Source organism: Diceros bicornis, chromosome 6, assembly GCF_020826845.1.
Source record: "Diceros bicornis minor isolate mBicDic1 chromosome 6, mDicBic1.mat.cur, whole genome shotgun sequence".
Lineage (NCBI taxonomy): Eukaryota > Metazoa > Chordata > Mammalia > Perissodactyla > Rhinocerotidae > Diceros > Diceros bicornis.
This window is the reverse complement of record NC_080745.1, coordinates 44,012,401-44,035,913: the sequence shown is the minus strand read 5'-3', so window position 1 is coordinate 44,035,913 and position 23,513 is coordinate 44,012,401. Positions and strand designations below refer to the sequence as shown.

Genomic DNA, 23,513 nt, shown 5'->3' with positions numbered 1-23,513 from the left:
AAGTTCAGACCTGCTCTGGAGAGTTTGTATGAGGATAATGAGAGAACATGGCCTTTAAAGAGATGGTTTCTTACCTCGGAGATTCGATAGGAAAACAGCTGGGCCTCCTTGGGGTCAATAATGTTCAGAGAGTTGAAGCTGCTGAAACATGGTGGTTGCCTGTCTTGGAGAGGTAAACCATCTTAATGACCAAAAGCTTGGGTGAGGCACGTAGAGTGCCTGTCTGTTAAGTGAGCATGGGTTAACACAGGAATCAGGCAAGAAAGATCAGGGGTCTGTGTAATTGGCAGTAGCTTTGAATGGGAAAAAAGATGTCAAATAATAAACTAAGTGGTGGCAAAGCTTTTCTTCCTTGTTCTGAGCCCTGACTCCATCTTTTCTCCCTTTGGGCATAGAGTACCCTTCATTGCCTCTCCATTTCCTTTTTTCTCCCTCCTCCAGTCAAAAGCCAGCTCTGGAAAAACATCAAACTCTTTTACTCTAAGGTGTTGTGGCAGATGGCAGGAACACTATTTCCCATTCCACGTGTTCTTCTTATAAGTTGACCTTGACACTTCTCCCATTGAGTGGGGGTGACTGTGTTCTCTCCCCTTGAACTTGGATGGACCTTTCGACTGCCTCAAACAATAGATTATGGTAGAAAGGACACCAAGTGACTCTGAGGCTAAATCATAAGTATGCCATGTGCTTCTATCTTCATCTTTGGGGATGCACACTCTTGGAATCCAGCTGCCATTCTGTAAGAAAGCTCAAATAAGCCTAGGCAGAGAGATCCCAGGGAGAAACCCTACGTAGGTGTTCCAGTCAACGGCTGTGCTGAAGTCTCAGCCAAGAGCCAGCATTAACCAAAAACATGTGAGTGTAGACACCTCCAGATGATTCCAGCCTCCAGCCATTTAGTCACTCCTGGCCTCCAAGTCTTAGTGGATGCCCCAAACGTTGTGAAGTAGAGAGAAGTTGGCCCTGCTGTGTCTGCTCCAAATTTCTGACTCACTTAATTCAGGTGTCTACTCAAATAATACCTCCTTGGAGAAGACTTCCCTGACCACCGTTGTCTAAAATGGTATTTTTTTAATTGAGATATAATTGACATATAACATTATATTAGTGTCAGGTGTTCAGCATGATTCGATATTTGTATATATTGCAAAATGATCACCATAATAAGTCTAGTTAACATCCGTCACCACACACAGTTACAAATTTTTTTTCTTGTGGTGAAGATCTACTCTCCAAGCAACTTTCAAATATACAATACAGTATTATTAACTATAGTCTCCATCCTGTACATTACATCCCAGGACTTATTTATTGTATAACTGGAAGTCTGTACCTTTGACCATCTTCACCCATTTTGCCGTAAAATGGTATTCTTGATTATTTTCTACCCTCTTCCTTTTTTCTTCATAGCACTTATCTGATAAAAATACATATTTGTTTGTTGGTTTTCATTGCATGCCTCCCACAATGGAACGTAAACTCCATAATGACATTGGTACTTAGAAAAGTGCCTACATGTATTAGACAGGTATCTGTGCAGTAAATACTTGTGGAGTGAATAAAACTTGACAATTATGCTAGTAGTTCATTCTCCAGAGTCATGTCAGACACCACTAAGCAACCCAGCTCTCTTTGCACTGGAGCCTGGATAATGCCTCAGAATAACTCACAATGCAAAATGCATTACTGATCTGAGTCAGCGATGAAATGAATCTTGTTTTCCATACCTGGTCTATAGCATTAATTTTGGCATGTTCATTTATTGTCTTATTGTTGTTATTATTTGGGTGTGTCCTACCAGATACTAGATGCTTCCTGGGGCCATAGGCTGAGTCTCACACTATTTTTGGCACATAGTAGAAGTTCAAAAAGTCCTAGATGAATTGAAATGATTTGTAATAATCTTCAGATCAACCCTTTGGCAAGGTAGAAGGACTGGATCAGCATATGATCATGAGGCTTCCAAAGAAAAGAAGTGAATATATCACACCAGGAGAAGAAATTTCCAAGACTAAATGAAATGAAGCTACTTCCTGGCAAAATACAGTAGATGAGAAAGTCAATTCTGATGCCAGAGATTTGGGGTTACGAGATGTTCAATGTGTTCACAACATGAACCTCTGTAGGATTCGAAAAGTGGGCCTTTTCCACCTATCCCCCCACAAAGCATCCCTGACTTTCATTTGCATCATCTGTTTGCATATAGTATGATGTTGGTCAAATGGAATTTCTATAGGGCCAGGCCTAGAAGCAGGGGTCAGGCTTGGGGTGGGGGAGAGTGGGGGATGGGACAGTGACAGCTGGAATGCATCCCTCCAGACTTGAAGATCCAAGGGACCCTGTTTTCAGATTTGGCTGGGAATGGGTGGTCCGTTTTAGGTGACATGCGATCTGGATTTATCTTCAACCTGGAAGGCCCTGACTTTTGGGGTCAGGACACTCTCAATAGAAGCATTTTTTCATGTCTGTCATCTAAGGGCCTCACTGATAGTAAGTATTTTTTAGACAGGAGAGATATATCCTAATTGTTTATGAATGCAATTATTCCTGCTTTAGGATTTGGATAGTCAAGAAGAACATCCCCATTCAAACTGAGAGATGACTGTCGTTTTTGGAGAGAGTTCCTTTCAACAAAGATTACCATGGCACATAGAGACATCATCCACTCTTATTACCAATATATGCATCACTCAGAAACAACCCAAACTATGAAAGGAAAACAAAATAATACTCCACTGGGATGAGCTCAGATATTTACTCCCGCCACCCCCCTTCAGCAAGTTGCAAGAGGATATATGGATCAATAAAACTATTTTCTTCTCCTCAGAATTGTCTGAATAAAACTAGAAAACTGATCCAAGGGGAGACACTGCCCTGTGGCAGCAGCTGGCAGGGTTTCTCAGCATTTAGGCGGTTGGAGGAAGGCTCTGTTAATTTATTAAAGCTAGGAGTCTGGTCTAGATTCCATTGCTTAGGCTCTGAGCAACCATTTTACTTTAGGTCCTACGGTAGGCTCAATAAAAATCAGGCAGTGAACACCATGGAAATCGGCAGTTGGTATTGAAATAAAAATTTTAAAAGTTTGCCTTAAATCTTTAGTCTTCAATCATTTCTGCTGGACTGATTCTGTGCGTGTAGGGAGATGGTAGGGGTATTGGAGGAAAGTCAGAATTGCCATCCTGGGCCTTTTTCAGAAATTGCTTAAGTCTATAAAATGCTGTGTGGCAGACATTTGTTTAGGTTCAAGTAAATCATTATTAAATTTGTTGCACAATCTAGGGAAAACTCAATAATGCCCTTTCAAATGTGGTATTGTGTACATTTTTGGGGAGGATGATTATGTTTGAGATTCTGTAATTTCGAAGAGTTAAATCAAGATGAATTTATCTTTGGACATTCTTCAAATTGATTTCAGAAGCTTTTTGACATAGAAGCAAAAGAGGATGCAATGTTTTTCATTCATATTTACTCATCAGCACACGAAACTTTCATCAGTGTGCCCCATCAAATAGTCCAGTCTGTTTTTCAGAATTTCAAAATAGAGATTAGTGGGCAGGTCAATCTGTGCTCCTCCCAGATGCCCTCGGGTCCCTTTCACCTCTATGTTCTTCTGTTTACCCTTAACAGCCCACATCTGGGACTCTCCTTGGAGGATTTCCTGCATGCTACTGAAGCCGCTTCCCCCAAAGCCAGAGAGCCTACAATGCCCAGCAGTGTATACTTACCCCTCTCTCTCCCCTGCCTGGAGCACTTAGCCTTTGACCACCGGTGCAGGAATAGGAAAGCCAACTCTGAGGTGTCGTTTATGCTCCAGAGCGTGCCTTGAGACCAGGCTGAGAGTGGGACTGTATGAAACTGTGCTTCTGCTTGACTTCTTACCTTCCTGCTTCCTTCCCCTTCCCCCTGTTGGTCTCACCGAAGGGCACTTGCTAAATAAATCACTGGCATGTGAATTTTCATCTCAGTGTCTGCTTCTGGGGAACCCATTACCTTCCCCTAACGTAATGTTGTGAGAATTAAATGAGGTAAATGCATATGAAGCTTTTATCATAGTGTTTGGCCACAATATATACTCAAAAATATTAAATATTATTATCATGGTTCTCCGAACCCATGAACCCCAGGCTGCCGAAGTGGAATGCACTGAACTAAACCACCACACTACGGGGCCGGCCCCATATGACTACTTATTTATTTATTTGTGAGGAAGATCAGGCCTGAGCTAACATCCATGCCAATCCTCCTCTTTTTGCTGAGGAAGACTGACCCTGAGTTAACATCTATTGCCAATCTTCCTCCTTTTTTTTTCCCTTTTTCTCCCCAAAGCCCCAGTAGATAGTTGTATGTCATAGTCGCACATCCTTCTAGTTGCTGTATGTGGGACGCTGCCACAGCATGGCCGGACAAGTGGTGCATTGGTGCGCGCCTGGGATCTGAATCTGGGCTGCCAGTAGCGGAGTGCACGCACTTAACCGCTAAGCCACGCGGCCAGCCCCAGACCACTTATTTTTAAAGAAATCTCACAGGTACTTAAAGTAAAAGGCTATCTTGGTGGTGGTGGTAAGGAGGTCCAAGCATCCCAATGGGGTGGCGCTGGGAGAGAAATCCCAGTGATCCGAGCACCTTCCATCTAATGAATTAGGTGGTGTTGCTCTGTGGTTTATCACCCAGAGTGGGAAACTAGGAGAAAGGGAAGATTTATATTCATGTTGATGAGATTCTACAGAATTCAAGAGTCATAAAGAATCTGAAAAGCTCTGAGACAGTTTAAACAATCTATAGAATTTGTGCTGGCAGGTTACTTTTTCTTTAGACTTCATATGTGAAATAATAAAATTAGAAGGCAACCTTTAAGACATGTGTACAAACTCACTAGGGATTTTTTGAAGGCAGAAAATCAGAAATCTTAGTATTCAAGGGGCTTTTGAGAAGTCTTCTGGTCCTCTTGCCTTTCACGAGGGTCAGATGATACAAAACGCCAAGGTCAGATGGGGTTGACTAACTCATTCCAATATCTGACAACTTTCACCATCAGGAAAGCCTCTTTCAGCTTCTCAGCTGGCAGGGAGTTAAGCCCCATTTCTCTGTCAGAGGACAGTCAGTCTTTGGGCTGGGCCATCGCCTTTCAGATTCTTGGTGACGCTTGAATTCTATAAAATCATGTCGAGTTAGTGCTGGGAGCAGGGAAGGATTTTCATTAGAGTCCAATGCTCCCACACATGTCCATTACCTCAGGAGGCTTTGACTCTGTGTCTTGAGCAGGACCTGTAATCCGTTTTTAGATCCCGACCCCAGGACATGTATAAGGAGGTTCACTGTAGTGCCTGGGAGTGGGAATTGACTAGTGGTTCTACGGCCAGTGAAATGGGAGAGTAAAATGTGGTGGATGCTGTATACAAACACCGTGCAGCCACAGGAATTGAGAGACTGGATGCACATATTATTACACGGCTAGATTTCCAAAACACTGTGGAGTCTGAAAAGCAGATAGAATGAAATTTATGTAACACCATTTGCGTAAGAATCACACACGTGAAACAACACTGTAGATAAGGATATCCACACATTTAAAGACATATATTGAAAATGTTATGGGAATGGATATTATGGAAGGAGAAAATAAAAAAAGAGAAGGCCTTGTACTGACTGAAGACGACAATGTTAAGCACCGAGGAGCATTGAAGAGTCTGGTTAACTAGACTCTTTGCACCCAACTTTCAAGAAAAATAAGAAAAAAAAAAAAAAAGACTGGAAGCAGTAAAAAAGAAAGTGCTCCAAGTGAATCAGCAGCTCAGTCAAGTTTGGCCTTGGAGTGGCCTAGCCCTCATCCCACAGAGATGATGGAGGCCCAGGGAGGGGGAAAGTCCTCTTGGAATGTGCCATACTCTCCTCCATCCTCTCACCACTTGCCTTTTCTTTCCAGCCTATTTTTTTCTTTTACTTTTCCACACTTTTATTTTCTAATTCTTTTATCAATGTCACGAAGCACTAAGTAGCAAGGTTGGCACTTGGTTTAAGAGAATGGCAGGAAAAGACCATGCTATTCTAGTTTGTAATATGCAGCGTTGTCCTCTCTCTTGGATTTCTTGCCTTGGTAGTCAACATGCTTAGTAAATACAGATTCATTTACTGAGTGCTTACTGCATGCCAGGTGCTAAGCCAAGGGCTTTACCTAAATCATCTCATTTACTCTGCACCAAAAACTCAGTGAAGCTGCTCCTGTGTTTGAGATGACTAAAGCTTAGAGAGGTTGTGTATCTTTTCACACAACAGTTAAAAACATTCTGTGGGTACTATCACTCCAATTGGGAATAGCGTGAATCATCAAATCAAAAGGATGTTTCTTTTACCAGATTGGGAGGAAATTTTAAAAAAAAAGCCCAAACTTTGGTTGGCATCCAAGCAGAGAGAAATGAATCAAATTCTTTCCTCATTGATTGCCTGCAGAATCTAACCATTCTTGTGTTTGGGACTGAGAATGTATTCAGACTCAAGGAATTTAAATAATCCTTCCATGGGGCCACATTTGGGTATCACTCATTTCATCTATTCTACTGGAAATTCATGTCACTAAGATGTTCTGTTCCTAGAGAAAGGATGAGCAACAGGAGTGAGTTGCTGGCAAGCCACTCCATGTCTCCCACTGTTGTTTCTAGCACTTTCATGTGTATGGACATGCAACCGTATGGTTGATAGGTTTCACCCAAGAGTTATCTGCTCCTAAATTATTTCCATATTTTGTAGACAATAGTCTGTAAATATCTAGCTGATGAGGCACCTGCACATGAACCCAGTGAACAAACATGCATCTAAATGGTTTAAGTAAAAATACCCAATTTAGAGGCACTATCAGCACAGGGTGGAATTTTCAAATGCAGCCAAAGGGAACAGCATTGCTTCTCCAGAAGCACTGCTTTTACAGGAGGTCACCAGTGTTGCCACACCAGTGCCTTCTTTTCGTGTTGCATATATCACCCACCTCCTAACTGGAAATTCAAGAGAGCAAAATAAAGTCTGAAAATAAAGTCATGAGACATGGAGCAATGTCATAAATTTGCACTTCGGGAGACAGAGAGTACATCTGTGGCTCAGAGTGCTTGATTTCACTTCCCTGGCTTTGGTCAGTGGGCCTTCTCCCTCGTTTTTTTTTTTTTTTTGCTTTGATATGCTGCTTCTTGATTATTTACACATATACACAACACAAACACATTCTCCCTGGCTAACTTTTAACTCTACATCTTTTATGCATTAGTCACTATATATTTAGTCATATATTTATAACATATATAAATGATATAAATTATAATATATACATAAACACACATACCCAATTCAAGAAAAAGCCTGGTAAATCTTCAGCTTGCAGAACAGCATTCATTCTAGAAATGTCGCACTTATAAAATAGTTTCCAAACTCAGGATCCATTTTGTTTTTTCCTCTGATTAGTAGAATTCATTCTACTTAGCCAATGTCACAGTGATGAAAAACTAAATTTTGACAACTGATATACCATACAATGGAAGTAAGTGTGGAAAAAATCTCTTAGAAACATTGGATTGTTACTTTTGAATGTCCATAATGAAAACACTTGAGTTATCTCCAAACCAGTAGGATCTGTGGTTCCTATAATGCCAATTTGGGTTGTTGAAGTCCTTGATGATTTGCCAGGCATTGCCCTAGGAGAAACTTAAACAAAGACTTTCCATAGGTAAGATTCCACTGGTATGCATTATGTAAAATGTGCCATGATCTGGATCATCCACTTTTAAAAGGTATGGGAATGTGCTGAAAAATCTGCGTTTTTTTCTGTAGTTATTTTTTCTAGTTGTCAACTCCCTTCCACGGAGTTATAGAGAATTTGCCACTCAGAAAAGTCCCCCTATGAGATCTCACTGGAGATCATTCTTCCCTCTGAGCTTGGGTTAAACATCATACTACCTAGAAGTCCAGAAAGCATTTACACATTTTTCCCACAGACTTTCTCAGATCTGCTTCTGAAGAAAAGACTGGTTTTCCTGAGCCCACCAACACAACCTTCCACTTAATTTCACAGAATTGCCCAAACCCAGATTATAATAAATCCATTAGGGTAGAGACATCATTTCTGTTTTTTCCAAGGCTGTACCATGTCCAGTGACACAGCCATTTTAGCCAAGAGCAAAGAGCCAGACCCCTCATTTACATCATGGCATTGGAATTTCTGCTGGCAATACTGCAAACAAAAATGACAGTCATCCAAGCTGCCTTCTTACTGGAGCACACACAAGCTCCTAGGACCCAGCACCTTTAAAGTTTTGATAGTTTTTTAAAAAGGCTATTAAAATCACACACATGATATGATGGTAGTCCTTAAAAAAAAAACAACTGAAGGCATTTTATAGCTAAACAATTTTATTGGCTTTTTGTGAAATAAAAAACACAAAACAAACCACCATGGTTAAAGGCCATAATCAGCATCAACCAAATGAGCCAGCCACTTGGTTACAGTAGCTGATAACAAACACTAGTGGATATTATTGCTTATACCCCAGGTTCATTTATATGTCCATTACATTTTGGCAAGATTACAATCAAATGGGAGCTTTGGTTGTATAAATTCAACCCTGACTACTCATTGAAAACTCAACTTCTACCATTTTACGATGGGATATATGCCGATTCTTCCTGAGTCTTGACATTTATCCTCTCATTCTGTCTCCTTTCTCCTTCCATTAACGATTTACAACCTTATTGACCTAAAATTAAAGTAGATGCATTCATAATCATCTATCTCCACTCTTCCTTTGCATGAGAGGGTGATACATATATGGGCCTCTCCAAACTTGTATGTGGTACGTATTCACTGCCAATAAGAAGTGCCCATCTGTAATCTGGATAGACTTTCAAATGCATATGGCTGTCAACCTTGGGGTTCGGACTCAACTGTCACTTTTCCAACTTCTGAAAGCTAGAAAAAAAAATCAACAGCCTTTAGCAGCAGTAAGTTGACCTCCCAACAGAATAAGCCTTAGCCCCTGCCACACAACATTCCATGGCAGGTAAAGAGCTGTGGCCTTAAAATGCTCTGTATGAGTGCTGTAACATTTTAATTTACAGAGAAGCAATGATTGACTGCCTCTCAAAAGCTCCCCTGCTCAATACTTTCTGTTTTAACACTGAAAACTCAGAAGGACAAAAGGTCAGAAGTAACTTACAATAGCACCATTTCCTGGACTCTTGGAATGAGATTCCTGTCTGCGTTGGAGAATGCAGGGACCCTAGACGACCCAGCCTCCAGCTTTGCGCTTTCACAGGCCCTGCTGAATTTCAGCAAGGGTGGGTGTCTGCCTTAGCCTACCTCTGCAGCGACATGAATTTTCCCTGGGAAGAGTTAAAAATACGTGTCTTACAAAGTGAAGTTGGCCGCAGGTGAGAGACCTGAGGAAGCCTGTTTCTGGTGGTGAGATGTGACAAGCCTGCAGATGGTGGGACAGAGTCTGGGGACCCTTTCCCTTGCCCATCTCAATTCAAGTCCGTGGAGAATCTGCATGCAGAAGCATGGCAAGATCAAGGAATACTGAGACATAAACCCTAATACAGCAATCCAAACACTAACGCTCTTACGGTGTCTTTTGTATTCAGGTCCACCAGTGAGTTTGCCCTGGATAATGCTGGGATTTAATAAGCCCTTCTAATGATTATAAAGATTATCCTCTTGAATCTAGATATTTTAAACAACAGAAGATTTGATATCACTATATTTTACATGGCACATATAACCATATAATTACTAGCACTTACACAGCAAATATTGTAAATACACATTCTTGGAGCTAACTTGGTAATTATACCGATGTTATTTGGCAGCACAAAGATTAAACACTCTCTAACTTGCACTTTGGGGAATTTCCTTCCAACCTTTTACTTCACAACAAAAGGATAACCCTCTAATTATGTAATAATGCTTGGTGGTCATGTGGGCAAAGAGAATCACAGGGCGAGTTCATGGTTAATTTGTGGCCTGTAAAATAAAGTAATACATAGTATTTTCATTTCAACAAAATATAAGAGACCATATAAAAATATTTTCCAATTTGGAATTTGAAACATGAAAGCTGGATTTTTTTTTTCCTTTGTATAAAAAGAAACGAAAAAACTGGCTAAAGTTTATTAAGCCTTCTAACAAAAAATAGACATACCAGTTTAAGGAATGCAGCGAGCGTCAACTTCCCTTTTTGTCCAGGCTCGTTGATGGTGAGTTTGTGCTTTGATCCCAACAAAGATAAATGCACAAAAGTGGAGGAAGATCAGTGCCTGAAACCTGAACTATAGCTTATCTCTAATAACAAGACTAATTTGACAGTAGTGCTTTTAAAAGGGGTGTGTCAGATGACTGATTTTTTTTCTCTTCCTCCTCAGGCGACTGCTGGAGATGAATTCCAGAAGCACCACTTTCTTCTTGAGTGGTGTTTATTTAGTGCAATATCTTCCTTCTCTCGTTCCCTTTTCACACGCTGGTAGTGGTCTTCTTCCTTCAGGTACCACACAGGGGGCCAGCGGTGCCGCTCAAAGTATTCCTGGTTGTCTGGTGAAGGAAAGTGTGGAAGATAAAACCTGCTGGTCACTGATGGCTTCTATGTGCTCGGTTCTGTGCTTCATGCTTCGCATATATGATTATCTTATATATCCTCTCAACAATCTGATGTGCAGAGACTATGATTAGGACCATTTCCAGATTATGACACTAAAGTTTTGAGAGGTAGAATACTTGCCTAAAGTCAGGCAGCTGGGCACAGAGAACCCGAACCCAGGACCACTTGATTTCAGAGTGTAAGCTTGCTCCTAAGTGTGCCTCCCTACACAAGGCTGAGCCTACAACCTTGCATGCTCAGCAGCAGGGCAGCCTGAACCCCTCTCCACCCAAATCCTCCAAGCATGAGGTTCTCCAAAGAGAATTTCCCACCTACAGTTCCTTGTGTCATGTCACATGAATATGTGACCACCATGCCAGTCACAAGGAACACCCCATGACTGCCTGCTGCTCATGTTTCTTCTCAAGGGTGCAGAGGGTAACACCTCAGTCAGAGGTGATGAGATCTGGACAAATGGGGGCCCCGCAGTCTCACCTGCAGATTTCGATTTGATTTCCTTGCGGAACTTGGAACACACACTGTTGTAGTTGGTGCAGATGTGGTGCAAACACCAGGCGGCCAACTGGTGGGCATTGTGAAACTGCAAGGAAGCGACCAAAAGGGTGTCAGACTTTATTTTCTAAAGTGGGGCTACGGAGAAATAGGAAGCCATTGTAGGGGTGAAAGAAATAAAGGGCCTGTACACTAATTTAGTAAACCTCTTGTTTTGACTACAATGTTTTGACTTTGGCCGTGGTTCCAATGCCAGCCAAGTACAGCATTTGGCACACCCCTTCCTTACCCTCTGTGATAGGGGCACCAAAGAAAAATCACTGTATTAGATCAGGAGTTTAAAGTATGTCTTGCTCTCCCACCCTCCCCCGCCACCTGGCCCTCTAGTGATAAGTGACCGTGGCCTCTGGAAGGCACCAGCCAACAGCAGAAAGCAGCGATGTCATTTCTGTTTAAGGAAGCCTAAGCAACGGAATACCCCGTGTCGCATGTCAGAGCTCAGCGTGCTGGGGCCAAAGACCTGAAAGAGGAGACAGGGGAATGTGTGACTGTCCTATACCTGTCCTTTGGTTACATAAGGACAGGCGGTTTGGGCAGGGCGGGAGAGAGCCCAACACTCCACACCTCCTTTCTGAGCAGATGCTCAGGGAGGTGGCAGCAGAGGTAGCTGTGACTGAAAAAGACCTGCTGCTCAACTATTGATAGCCAACTCCCCATTCCCTCCTCCGATTTGGCAGTATTCCCCCCGCCCCTCACTCTCTCTGTCCACACTCTTCTCAGACATCCATTCTGCTGTTTGTTGCTCTTGAAGTTTCTCTGATCAGGTGAAACCCTGGAACCTGCAGTGTGCTTCCTCTGCAGCCCACGTCTCTGCCAGGAATGAAGGCCAATAGAAAAGCCAAAGTTCTCAGAAACTAATTCAATAAACTCACTGAAAATCACACCACCAACATCATGGACAATTTTAGCTGGTGCTTCCAACTTCTTTTGATATTAGATTTCTTTCTGACAGCAAGATTAGGGCAGTGGTGTACCAGAGTTGGCTTTTACCTGCTCAAGAGAGTCGACTGTGTGCATTTCTTGCCTACTCTGAGTTCTGTGTTTTCACGTTCTTAAAATTGGCTGGATGGGAGTATTTACACCATGGAAATCGGAAAATGCCACAGATCAGGGACCCACCAGCCCCCAAGCTGATTGTTACATACTTACCAGCACATCACTGGGTTAGGGTCTAATAAATGAGAGAAGGCATGGAGACTCCATCCTAAACTCTTCCTGCCAAGGCTTGTTAGGGCTTAGCAGTAATCATACTATTTCCTTGCAGGGTGCATGCGTGGGTGGGGTCGGGGGAGGGGATAGGGCAGAGGGACAGAGCAAACAAACAAGACAACTGCAAATCATTACCTCAAGTGGACTGGCCCGAATGAAACTCGGGCTCACTTCAGTTTTCTCCAGGAGGAATACTCACTGGAGAGCACTCAAGTGATAAACTGCCCCCAGGCCTGTTTCAAAAGACCACAAAATCCAACCAATTTTGATGGGGGGGCTTGTTGATCCTACTGCAAATGGCGTCTGTTCTCAGTTTTAATTGTAACCTCTATTAGATTGTTTTTCACATTGGATTTTAATAATTTGTGCTAGTGTCTCTTTCTCTCACTTGCCTATAATTGCCCCGAGGGCAGAGAATCTACCATTTGCATCTACATGTCCTCTTATCTAGGGAGATGCCCGGCACATGGGGAAAAAATCACACTTATTTGTTGAATGTTAAGTCAGAATGAACAGGCTGCTGTGAAGTCCTACTCCACCTTTTTCCCTGTTGAATCTGAGCCGTCTCCTCTGCCCACAGTTGGAACAGCCTGAGTGACACTTGCCATAGGCCTCCCTCCTCTCCCCGAAACCACCTCCTTTCCCTTGATTGAGAAATACCGATTTAAACTGCCTGACCTGAGACTTAGTAAACCACTGCCCTAACCGAGAGAGGGAACAAAGAAAGCCAAACCCATTAGGCTGAAGAATTTATTCTCAGTTCCTTCAGAGTGTAAATTCATTATCACTAAGTCTACGCCAGAGACTAGATAACCCCGCACATGACCTTTGCATTTTGAGAGGGCTTCTACTCTTCACTGCTCTTTCCTGAACATTCTCTCCCTGGATTCTCAAAATAATTTGTGAAGTTGATAGGCTGTGAATTACCATCCCCATTTCTTAGAGATGAGGAAACTGAGGCAGAGTTTAGCTGTGTGCCTTGAGTAAGTTACTCAGTGACAAAGTTGAAGCTGGATCTCAGACCTTCTCTAGAAGAAGAGTGTAAATGCCTATTGGGAATATGGAATCACAGTGTCACTATTAACAAATACTGATTTTAGAAACCCCAGGAGAGCTGCAGTGAAATGCGGGGCATTACAGGGCTTCACAGAATTCTAGAAACTGTCTGATCTTGGCCAATACATGTCCAAGAATTCAAAAATGGAGAAATAAAACCTTCTCCTATCATGCCCCAAGTTGTTCTCCCACGTGTGAAACTGGTGCCTCGGGGGAAAATGGGACTGGTGTGGGGTGGGGTCCTTGTTGTTTTTTCAAATGAAGCCCAGCAGGGTGAATGATGCATGAAACGTAAAACTCTCAGATCTTCTCAGTGTACACAGGGGGCCTCTGTGACTCAGTGGTGACATCTTTATTTAGACAGATGCAACAGTGGAATGTTTTATCAGCATTAAATGAACTGGTTGAATACACTTAAAAGGTGAAAAGCACACTGTTACAAACCTGGGCCAACTCCAAATAAGAGAGTACTTCCCCATCAATGCCCACGCCACTCATTGCGGCCTTGGTCAGCTCCTGAACGGCGTGCTGCTCTGAGGAAGAGAGGGAACAGGAGAAAGTTAAACCACAGCCTGCAATCCAGACATCTTGCCTGCAAGGTCTGGTCTGGGACCACCTAAGAGAGGAGGAAGTATGGCACACAGCTCTGGGTGGCCATCCGAATAAATCCACGGCCCATTCTGATGTGTGGCTGTTCAAGTACATGGAGCTCTGGTCTCCAGCCATTGCACCAATGACTCTGGGGACATTTGTTAGCACTTCTGAAATGGCCAGAGTTCTCCAGATCTTCACTGTCTAATATGGTAACTACCGGCCACATGAGACTATTTAAAGTTTTTTTTTTTTTTTTTGTGAGGAAGATCAGCCCTGAGCTAACATCTGCCAATCTTCCTTTTTTTTTTTTTTTTGCTGAAGAAGACTGACCCTGGGCTAACATCCATGCCCATCTTCTTCTACTTTATATGGGACGTCGCCACAGCATGGCTTGACCAGCAGTGCGTTGGTGCATGACTGGGATCCGAACCGGCGAACCCTGGGCTACCACAGCAGAGCGTGCACACTTAACCGCTTGCGCCACCAGGCCGGCCCTGTGACTATTTAAACTTAAATTAACTAAAATTAAAAATTCAGGTCTTAAGCCACATGAGCCACATTTAAGTGCTCAATAGCCACATGTGTATTGGACAATGCAGATGCAGAACGTTTCCATCACTGCAGAAAGTTCTATTGGACAGTGCTGCTCTACACAGTCTAGCACTTTCCTAGAATCTCCTAGACTCTCTAGTATCTTCCTGTTTGACAGTTTTCCTACTCACATCACTCTAGTTTTCAATAATCTCTGACAGTGGAGAGACTGAGTAACAGAGGAATGAGTCCATATGGGGAATTAAAAATGTGAACGCGTATGTCTGTCTCAACAGCTGCAGTTGGGTGACACATTGTTTAATCTCTTAGATTCTAAAGACCGGGAGATTTTCAGCCAGAAGTAACAAAAACCCAGTTGGGAGAGTCATTTCTGCTTAGGAGGTGTGTCCAAGGCTCTTAAGCTGAATTTAAATTGCGGTTCTGAGACTGAGCTGTGACTTGCCTCTGTTTGGGCTGTCACCTGTCTCTAGGGTTGACACGTGGGTACAGTCTAGGCCCTGCATTTCTAGTTCCTTGATGTTGATGTATTATTTTTTCATCTCTAGCATTGTATCTGTTCTTCTAATCCATTAGAGCGTCCAAATCCCACTTACTTTCTGCTCTGGCTCTACATACTTGTCAGTCAAGATGTCTCTATCTGGTTAATATGGTATCTAGATTTGAATGGTTTCTTTGGCAAAACCTTCCTCAGCTGGACTGACAAACACAGAACTATTTGGAACTAAATTTCCCAGAGAAGTCATATGGGCTTTTTAACTGCGACAGTTCTTGATATTTATTTAACATTTTGGCTTGCAAAACATTTTCACCCCAGAAACCGATTTTTAAACACGATGTTCTAAACATTCTATACTTACTCTAAATAGTGTACACCCCAACACCATAAATGATTAAAGGAATCATCTTAGAGAGCTGTATGTTAAATAATCATAACAGTAATAACAGCATTTAATAACAAAAGTAAACACACATAGAAGTCTATAGTTCACACAAGAAGCTTTCTTTGGGTCAGTTTCTTTCATGGAGAAATCAGTCCCATGTTTTCATCACAATACTTACTATTCAAGCAAAAATGGCATTACTTCGAGATTGATCACAAACCTTGTTCAACAGATTTGGCTCCAAATTACTTTTAACTATTTCCAAAAAAATCAAATTTATCCTCAAAGGACAAATACCTGTAATAACTGTGGATAGTCAAATGGATTGGAACTCAAACTTCTGAAAAAGGGACCTGCCCATTGCAGCCCCCTAGAGTTAGTGTCTAAAAACCAGTAGACTCATTTGGATCTATGACTTCAGGTGTATTGGTTAAAAACAGTTTTTTAAATAACTGAGTAGCAATGCTTCAACTCTTTCTATCCAACTGGGGAAGAAGTAAGGTGAGGGGAGGACTTTGATCTCCAGGTGGTTGAGCATAGTAGAAACCTGGAGTATAGAGAAATAAATATTTTTTCTAAAGACATTGCCGGAAAGTCAAGCATGAATATGACTGGTTGGTTTGTTCATACATTCATTTAATGATTCAGCAAATATTTACTGAGAATCTAACATGCTGAGGCACTTTTCTGTGTGTAGGGGACAGGCCAGTGAACAAAACAGGCACTATTTCTACTTTCACGGTTAATAGGAGTCGACTAAATGTAGCGAGAAACATCTAGATTGCTAATTGACACCTCTGGTGAATGAAGCTAAAGGTTTAAATTTAAGAAAAAGGTATTTGAATGCACATATCCTATTTAGACCTGCTTCAGCTTACCAAGTGAACAAATCTAGAAACGATGCATAAGATTTTGTGAAGTTAAGCCAAGTTTCCCTTTTTTTTCTTTCTCTCAAAATGATCTCGACAATGTCAGAACATTTTCTAAAATAGCTTTAAGAAAACCACTTACATAATGCTTACTAAGTGCCAGACACTGTTCTAAGGACTTTATATATCTTAACTCATTTAATCTTCATAACACCTCTGTGGGAGAATAATATTATCCCCATTTCAAAGAGAGAGGAAGCTGGGACACAGAGCAGTTAACTCAAGTCATCCAGCCAGTTAAGGTGGAGCCAGGATTTGAACTCAGGCAATCTTGCTCTGTAGCCTATCTTCTTAACCACTGCGTCCTATTGCCTCTTTCTTAAAGACTGTGTCTGTGTACACATTATAGGGATAACATCGATACAATAGTTTTCTTCAAATTCCATGGTCCACAAGCGAGGCAGAGTGCATAGAGCATGGGCCTCGAGGGCAGGGGCCGTGCATTCCTCATCTTTCTATTTTCACCACATAGCAGGGCCTACCACAAAGTAGGTGCTTAAGAAATATTTATTAAATTGAATTGGGCCATCTGATACATTTGATCAGTTCATATCATCTTGCACAAGACAGTCCTATTTTGGGTAATAAAAAATTAATTTTTATTCCCTGGAAATCTCTTTTTTAGTTTAAATGTGACTTTGATATATATGACAGTCAGACATTGTGTGGCTCTGAGTCACCAGCCTTACCTGCAAGTGCAACCAAGTGTGGCAGGCAAAATCTGTTTGCCAAGGCAATTAATTCCAGTGGGTCCAGGTCCAAGTTAGGTGACAACTGCTTGGTATAGAGATAATCCAATACCGCCTGCATTGACATCTTGTTTATGTTCGGCAGATATACCTGAAATGTTATTTGAAAAGCTAAGTTCTGCTGAAGAAAGCAGTGGGCACATTTTCAGGCTATACTGCTTATAAATATCCCAACTGTGTGATTTGATATTGGCGAGTCTGGAACACCTGCTTTGAGGCTGTGCATAGAAGTCATTTGGTATTTATGGCTTTAAACATAACAGTTTGATTTGTAGATGACAAAAGAGTCTGGCTGCCTGACAAAGCCTGATTTGGAATTTTTAAATGGCTATTTGGATTTATCAATCAGACAAATGGACTGTAAATGTATTATGACGTTATGGGCCCTCCTTGCCAAGTACCTTATAATACTCTATTATGGGGAAAGAAATCTCCTATCAGCATGACAGGTGTTGGGGGGAGCTGCAAACCACACTGTTGCTGACACACGATAGAGCCCAGCTCTCTAAGATGGCAAAACAGAGGATGAGCAACTGTCCTAGCTGCCAGAGTGACTGGCTTGATTACAATGATCTATCAATAAACGTATGCCAGCATGATATACACACTTTATTATTTTTCCTATGGCACAACCACATAGATTCAGAACTACCGGAACATTACCAGGTATCAGTAGATTCAGAGAATCCAGAGAAATCCTTGCCTGAGTCATCTGGGGGAATAGCTGGCTGGATATGGTGAACTCTCCCCTGTAGGATTCCCCTCATCTCGCTCCCAAGTACCTGTAGTTGTTGCCCATATAAACACATGCTGGAGTTTGCTAGAGAGCCAGGGACTGCCTGGGAAATGGAGTTCTGGATGGCTGGGCGTGGATCAATGGAGATGTACACGGTATAGCAGCTACTCTTCATTTTAAGTCTCTAACTCCATGCGATGTGGCCTGGTGTAGTATAGAACGGTGCCACTGGTGCTTATTATTGGAATGATGATGATTATAAGAATTAACCTTAATTGAAGGCCTCCTATGCAAAGGTAGGGCACTGAGCTTTCCACACGCATTATCTGTTTTGATCCTTATAACTTCTCTAGGAGGAAGAGACTATTATTTTTGTCATTTTACAGATGAGGAAATCAAGGTTCAGGGAGGTTAAGTCCTGCGTCCAAGGTCAGAGAGCTAGGAAGTAGTGACTGGGATTTGAACCCAGGGAGTATACTTCTAAAGTGTATGTTCAGAACTGCTGTGCAGTACCAGAAACCCTTCATGGCAAGAAAGCAAAGGTTTGGGTTATAGTACAATAAAGCACCATATTTCACTAAAGCTTTTTAAGAATTAGATTTCTAAGTTCAAAGGATGAATAGTTATAAACCTCTATACAGATAAAAATATATACATCCATATATTATATGTAATTACATCTATATTATTATATATGATTACATCTATATTATCTATGATTACATTTATATCATATATATATTTTTTATGTGATTACTTCTATATTATATATCTAATCTCTCACTCTCTCTCTCTCTACATTACCTCCACAATCTACATGGGGCTCATGGCCAATGCATTCTAGTGGTGTGGTACCAGTACTGTTTAAACTATAGCAACCTTCTATATCATTCTTCTGCACAGCCACCAGCCACCTCAGAGATGGAATATCCTTTCAGACAGTTAGAGCTTTTCCTTAATGTATCAAAGGGAAGGCCCAGAAAAATTCCTAGAAATATTAAGAAAATTACTCCCCCTGCCTTTCAGACCTCGTCAATGAAAACAATTATCATTCCATAAATAAGCTGCCTGGGTTATGACCATCAATGATTTGACATGTGTGATCATTTCAAGTTTCTAGTGCAATCTCTACAATAGATAGAACTTGGCAAGTAGAAACGATTACTGATATTATTTTAAAATAAAGAAGCTGTTGTATTGTAATTAATTGCTATTCCAGCGAATCTAACACCAGTTGTACTTGTATGTGCTTACATCCATATATGTTTGTGTACACGTACTTATCCCATGCAGATGTGAATTTATTTATGGTACCCACATAAACTTGTTTCTGTATGTATGAACACATGGCAAAATTTTATTTCTCCAGAATGGTGTTTGGATTAGTACCATTTTTTAGATAACTGAAGGTTAGTTAAGTTGTCAAACTTTAAAATTTGGACCATTTTGATAGTAAAAGTATATATATTTTACAAAGTGCTAAGTGCTACAAAGTGTTAGTGATTATAAACATAAAAAGTCCCAGAGCTTCCTGTCAACACCCGCTTGCTCAGAGATGGGAATGTCTGCTGTTCTGAAAATAATGGCTTGAAGGACACGGCAAAAGGCTGGGGCAGGCCCAGGGATATGTCACCAAAATGCTGTGTGACCTTTGACAAATCATTCACCCTCTCTGGCCCTCAGTTTCCTCATCTGTTACATGGGAGGAATTTGGAATAGATGAGACCTAAAGCTTTTTCTTTTTCATGGAGCTTCTGGATTTTGAAGATATTAAGATTAGCTTAGCATTTTTTGTAAAGAGTGTGTTCTAAGTCATGGCAAAGTGGACATCCTAAGTAAAAAGAAATTATTTCCGGCAGCAGGAGATGACAGATTCCAGTGAGCAGCCCTGCCTCAATACTCCCAGTATCTTTGGAGTATTCTAACATCTGTAATCATCTGTGACCTGCCCTTTCCTTCTTTGTTAATATGACGCTAACATTTTTTTGAAGCAATGGCTCTTTTTGGCAAATAACGTTAGGGACCCTTAGAAGTAACCAGCAAATGAGAATAAACTAAAAACACTTTCAGAACATGCATTTTTTTTGTCATGGTTGATTTTTTTCTAAAGCCTATTTCTGTGATTTCAACCTTTATAATTAACTATATAACACTGGAAAGACCATTTTATAGAACGTTAGAAAATAATATACATATAGCTACATAAGAAATAAAACTAAGAGTTTTGTATCCTACCTGCTGGATGTAGCTTTAAAAAAAAAGGTAATGAAAGAGAATACAATGCTCCCCTAAACAGCGTCCCATATTCTAGTTTAGTTGGTTTAAAATTTTAATTGCGAAGATCACCTCAGACTATTAGGCTTATAATTAGAGATGGTCTCATAGAGAATGAGAAAGTATTCTAGATCCAGAGCATTGCTTACTACAACCCGGGTATGCATTTTTAATGAACCACTTGCTGAGTACCTCTGGGGCGAGAATTATGCTTACTGGTACATTAAAAGTAATGATAAAAATATAAGTAAAATACAGTGTCTTCTTAAATATTACATGACAAAGAAAAGTTAAAGTAACATCAATGGACATATTTTATTCCTTTCTGGATACGCATGTGAAGTCTATTAATGCAAAAAATAATTGGTTGAATTCTGTGGGGGAACTCAGTTTTTCTCAAGACAATAAAGAGTTAAAAGGCGGCCCAGACAGGACAAATCCCAAGAGTGAATATGGACCTAAATCAGTCTTGGAGCATCTATTGAGCGTTTCACCGAGTGCTCTTCCCTCCCCCATAACCAACTCTACCACACTTGGCTAGTTTAGGAGGGGAACTGGGGGCTTTTCTACTTAGGGCATTTGGAGAACAAAGATCTTTAACTTCTTGGGGAAAGAATCCAATGGGAATTCTCCAGGATCATAGTCACTAACACTTCTTGAGCATATGTATGTTCTAGGCACCAAACTCAATGCTTTACACATATACTCTCATGCCTTACCTGTCATTTGAAGAAGGTTCTCTTGTTATTCTCACTTTACAGATGAGGACACAGATTTAGAGAGAGTTTGCTGCTTGCCCAAGGTCAAGCTGAGACTAGAGTTCATAACCACCTAACTATTATAGCCTACACTGGAAATAAAGAGAAGGGGCAGGAAAGGGCGGAAATGTTAACAGCTCATGGCATTCTTCATATATTGGCTAAAGGAATCCTGGCACAGACCTTCGGTTGCTTGGTTCCATGGTCTTTGTCTTTTGAGCCGGGTTGAATCTATACAAACTATTAGCCTCAGCTACAGTTCTAAATGGCAAGTGATCTAGTCTCTAGAGCGGCAGGCTAACCCGGTGGCGACCTCCAGGAGAGGCTCTTAAACAACCATGTACGTGTGCTTTCACATTTGCTGCCAAGTTTTTGTTTTGGTCACCTCTCCTGCACATTTTAATCTGGAGATGATTACAGTCCATTCTAGGAAGGGATAAAGGGGATTATTAGCATTTGTGAGGTCAGCTCTGACAGTATCCCTTTGTGCCTGGGTTCCTGGCCTTGATCACTTGATCAACTTCTCTCTGCTGGGTTAATAGCAGGCCCTCTGCAGCACAATGTGCACACACTTCAGTGAGCTGGAAAAATAAGGGAAGCAAGCCTACGGGCTCTTTATCTCTGGGAATTATTGAAGTCGGTGAAATGTCACCTGGATGAAGTTTTATTAATAGGTGGCGTCCCCAAATTTTCTTGGAAGTAAGAGGGAAAGAATATCACCAACACTACCAACATCAAAATAAGACTAATGGCAGCTACCATTGATTTAATGCTTATGAGGTGCTTCGCAAGTATTGACTCTTATACCTCACAACCACACTATGAGTTATTATCGTGTTTTCCAGATGGGGAGGCTGGAGCTCAGAAAGGTGGTCGCTTGGCCAAGGCCACACGGCTTGTACGCAGAAGGGTTGGGATTTGAGCCCCACAGTCCCTTCACTGGGTGGCCTCCACTGGCTGTAGTAGTCTCAGTAACAACGCTCTGAAACACATTTCGTTACAGGTCAGGACCTCCTGATTTATAATGGCTGGTGGACTCCAGAAGAGGTCATCAGGATAATTCTGACATCCTTTCCCCAAACAGCAGACAGCCTTTTGCTGAGGGCTGGTTTAGAAGCAGCTGCAGTTTGTTCTGGAAGCAAGAGGGTGGCCTAGTGACCTCCTCAGACCTAGCTATCCTGGCTTGTGATTCTAGGATTCTGTTTCCCTACTTGGGGATGCAAACGCAGGCTCCTGGGTCCAATGCGAGTGTTCAGATTTCCGGTGTGAGTGCCCCTTTTGAAAAGTTAGCCATTGTTTTCTGTATTTTTTCAAAAAGTTTGGAGAGATTCCGAGATAAGCAAAACAAACCTCTTAGGACAATAAACTTGGTGGGGTGTCCCCATGTTTTTAAAAAAAATGGTTAAAAAATACTTGCAAAATTCAACAAAAATGGTTGCTCACCTCCAGACTAAAGTTAGAAGTGCTTGAATGGAATTTTTCTTTCTTTTCCAACAGAGCTACAAAAAGATGAAGATATAGGGTCTCCAAGACACTGGTTGCTCTGCTCTAAGAATATCCTTCTTTTGGAGATAGGGCCAGCATCTGACAAGCAACTCAGCGGTTTCCCCTAGACCTAAACACTTTGAGAGGTGTGTTCAGAGGAGTAACCATTTGCTCCATTACTGTTTCTCTACTGTTAACAAACCCTCAGAGAAAGTAAGTCAGGGCAGAGCCTCAGGGAGTGTTGTAGCTCAAGGGGACCTCAAGGGCGATCTAGTGCATCCTTCATGTTGCAGATGAGGAAACTGAGGCACAAGAAGGTGGCTTCTTAAGGTCCCTCATCTGGTTAGGGGCTCAGTTAAGCCCAGCACGTAAGCGATTGAAGAAACTTTTCACTGTCTTGAACTTCTGGAAGACAGGCTCTACCCGTCTTGTATGTGACTTTGATGGTATCTTGCCTGCTGACATTTGTTAAAAAGTATAGCTGCTCATGTTTTCAGGGATAAGGAGAGTTGTGAGGATGAAAGGATATACTATATGTAAAGCACTTAGGTGTTCACACATAGCAAGTGAACAGTAGACAACAGCTCTTCATAACTGTAGAATTAAGAAGAGGGTGACCTGACACTCAAGCACTGCCTAGGAAACTATTGCATGGAAGCAGTAAAAGAATCAGTCATCCAGCTAATTAAACACTTTATATAACTACACATGCACATTCATAAAGATACCACTTAGGCTTTTCAGAAGGCACATACCTCACTGTTGGCACTTTCCACAAACGACCCCCCGAACATGGCAGCCATCCACTTGCAGCTACAGATCAGCAGTGGTTTGTGGGCACTGATGGCTCCATCATCCAACTTAAATGTCACATCTGCCCAAGGATTGAGGAAGCATAAGAGTGAGCCAGCCTCGCCGAGAGTTCCACCCATAGTCATCGACCTACCTCTCTCACACTCCCTCTTCCAGATCTTGACTTACTGACTTTGTGTCAACCCCGACCTTTGACATAACCGATTCTCTTGATGTTCTCCAAGGATTAAGGAATGAGCACTTAAAATTACACATCAGGTCACAACACAAATTCTCTGAACCATAAAGTAACAC

General features: G+C 41.6%; 1 protein-coding gene across 2 annotated transcripts in view; it reads right to left on the bottom strand.

Moving 5' to 3' along the window:
• Nucleotides 1-8,379: 8,379 nt before the first annotated feature.
• RHOBTB1 (Rho related BTB domain containing 1) overlaps nucleotides 8,380-23,513 on the bottom strand; it is a 103,926-nt gene continuing 88,792 nt past the window's right edge. For both annotated transcript variants that reach the window (XM_058543380.1, XM_058543379.1), the window contains exons 7-11: nucleotides 23,162-23,280; nucleotides 17,094-17,244; nucleotides 13,893-13,981; nucleotides 11,106-11,211; nucleotides 8,380-10,564 (exon numbers count right to left, since the gene is read on the bottom strand). In XM_058543380.1, coding sequence (XP_058399363.1) covers nucleotides 10,395-10,564; nucleotides 11,106-11,211; nucleotides 13,893-13,981; nucleotides 17,094-17,244; nucleotides 23,162-23,280 — 635 coding nt within the window. In that variant the 3' untranslated portion in view covers nucleotides 8,380-10,394. The remainder of the gene's footprint in view (nucleotides 10,565-11,105; nucleotides 11,212-13,892; nucleotides 13,982-17,093; nucleotides 17,245-23,161; nucleotides 23,281-23,513) is intronic.